At 40.7% G+C, this 1065-nt stretch overlaps 1 protein-coding gene across 1 annotated transcript in view; it reads right to left on the bottom strand.

Moving 5' to 3' along the window:
* Positions 1 to 814, bottom strand: part of LOC107482795 (chaperone protein dnaJ 20, chloroplastic) — a 2893-nt gene extending 2079 nt beyond the window's left edge. Inside the window, exon 1 of the mRNA XM_016103381.3 lies at positions 260 to 814. Within this exon, the coding sequence (XP_015958867.1) occupies positions 260 to 808 (549 nt within the window). The 5' untranslated portion in view covers positions 809 to 814. The remainder of the gene's footprint in view (positions 1 to 259) is intronic.
* Between the last annotated feature and the right edge of the window lie 251 nt (positions 815 to 1065).

Genomic DNA, 1065 nt, shown 5'->3' with positions numbered 1-1065 from the left:
AATATAATTGTACGATAGTATAAAAATATTAAAATTAAACTCTTGTAGTATATTAAAATAAAAGAATTATACTAAGTATACATTAAAATTAATTATTAGAGTCAGCTACTAATATGATTGAAATATAAATACACGTTAAAAATAAATTATTTATATATAAATATATTAATAACTAATTTTAGTGGTTGATTTTAGTATACAAATAATATTTCTCAAAATTAAATTATATTTAAAATTTTGAAAATAGTTAAGTAAATACCGTGTGACAGTGAGGGTGGGGATGTTGACGGTGGAAGGTGGTGGCGCGGCGGTGGCCGAAGCGAGAGGAGAAGGGGAACTTGACGGCCATAGCCATATCTCTATCATAGAGCTCTCTCATTGCGGGATCAGAGAGAGTCTCGTAGGCCTGCTGCACACGAATAAACCTCCTTGTGTACTCTTCAACCCGACCCGGTGGCGACACGTCCGGATGGAACTTCCTCGCAAGCTTCTTGTACGCCTGCTTCAATTCCGCCACCGCCACCCACTCCGGCACGCCAAGAACCTCGTACAAGCTCGCATTCGCTTCCTCCGTCGCCACCGCTAACGCATCGAACGACGACGTAGAAGCATTTGCTCTGAGGCTCAGTCGCAACGCGGGTCGGGTCGGATTGGTAATAATGTCGGGTTTGGGCGAATAGTAGCGGGTTGTTGTATTGGATGGGAATTGGAAAATTGTTTTGGGTGGCGATGTTAATCGGTGATGGTGATAAGAACTAGGAAGGGCACAGCAGCGCATTTTGATTTCTGGTTGAGAGTTTGTATGCATGTATGGGTGTGTATCTGTTTTGGTTTTCTCTTCTCAATTTATAACGGTTAGAGGATAGTTGAGTGTGCACGGTGGGAGTGTGTTCAGTGCATTTGATATAAAAATTGGTTTTTGCTTCTTGCTCTGCTGCTTTATTACAACATACGTCATCCATTTTGGCATTATTTCTACGTATATCATCAGCTCGTACGAGGGCTAACGTAAAAAATTAAAGGTGAAAACTTTGGTGTAGTCGACTTCACGTGAAGTTGATAGTC

Source organism: Arachis duranensis, chromosome 4 (assembly GCF_000817695.3).
Source record: "Arachis duranensis cultivar V14167 chromosome 4, aradu.V14167.gnm2.J7QH, whole genome shotgun sequence".
Lineage (NCBI taxonomy): Eukaryota > Viridiplantae > Streptophyta > Magnoliopsida > Fabales > Fabaceae > Arachis > Arachis duranensis.
This window is presented reverse-complemented; position numbering and strand designations above follow the sequence as displayed.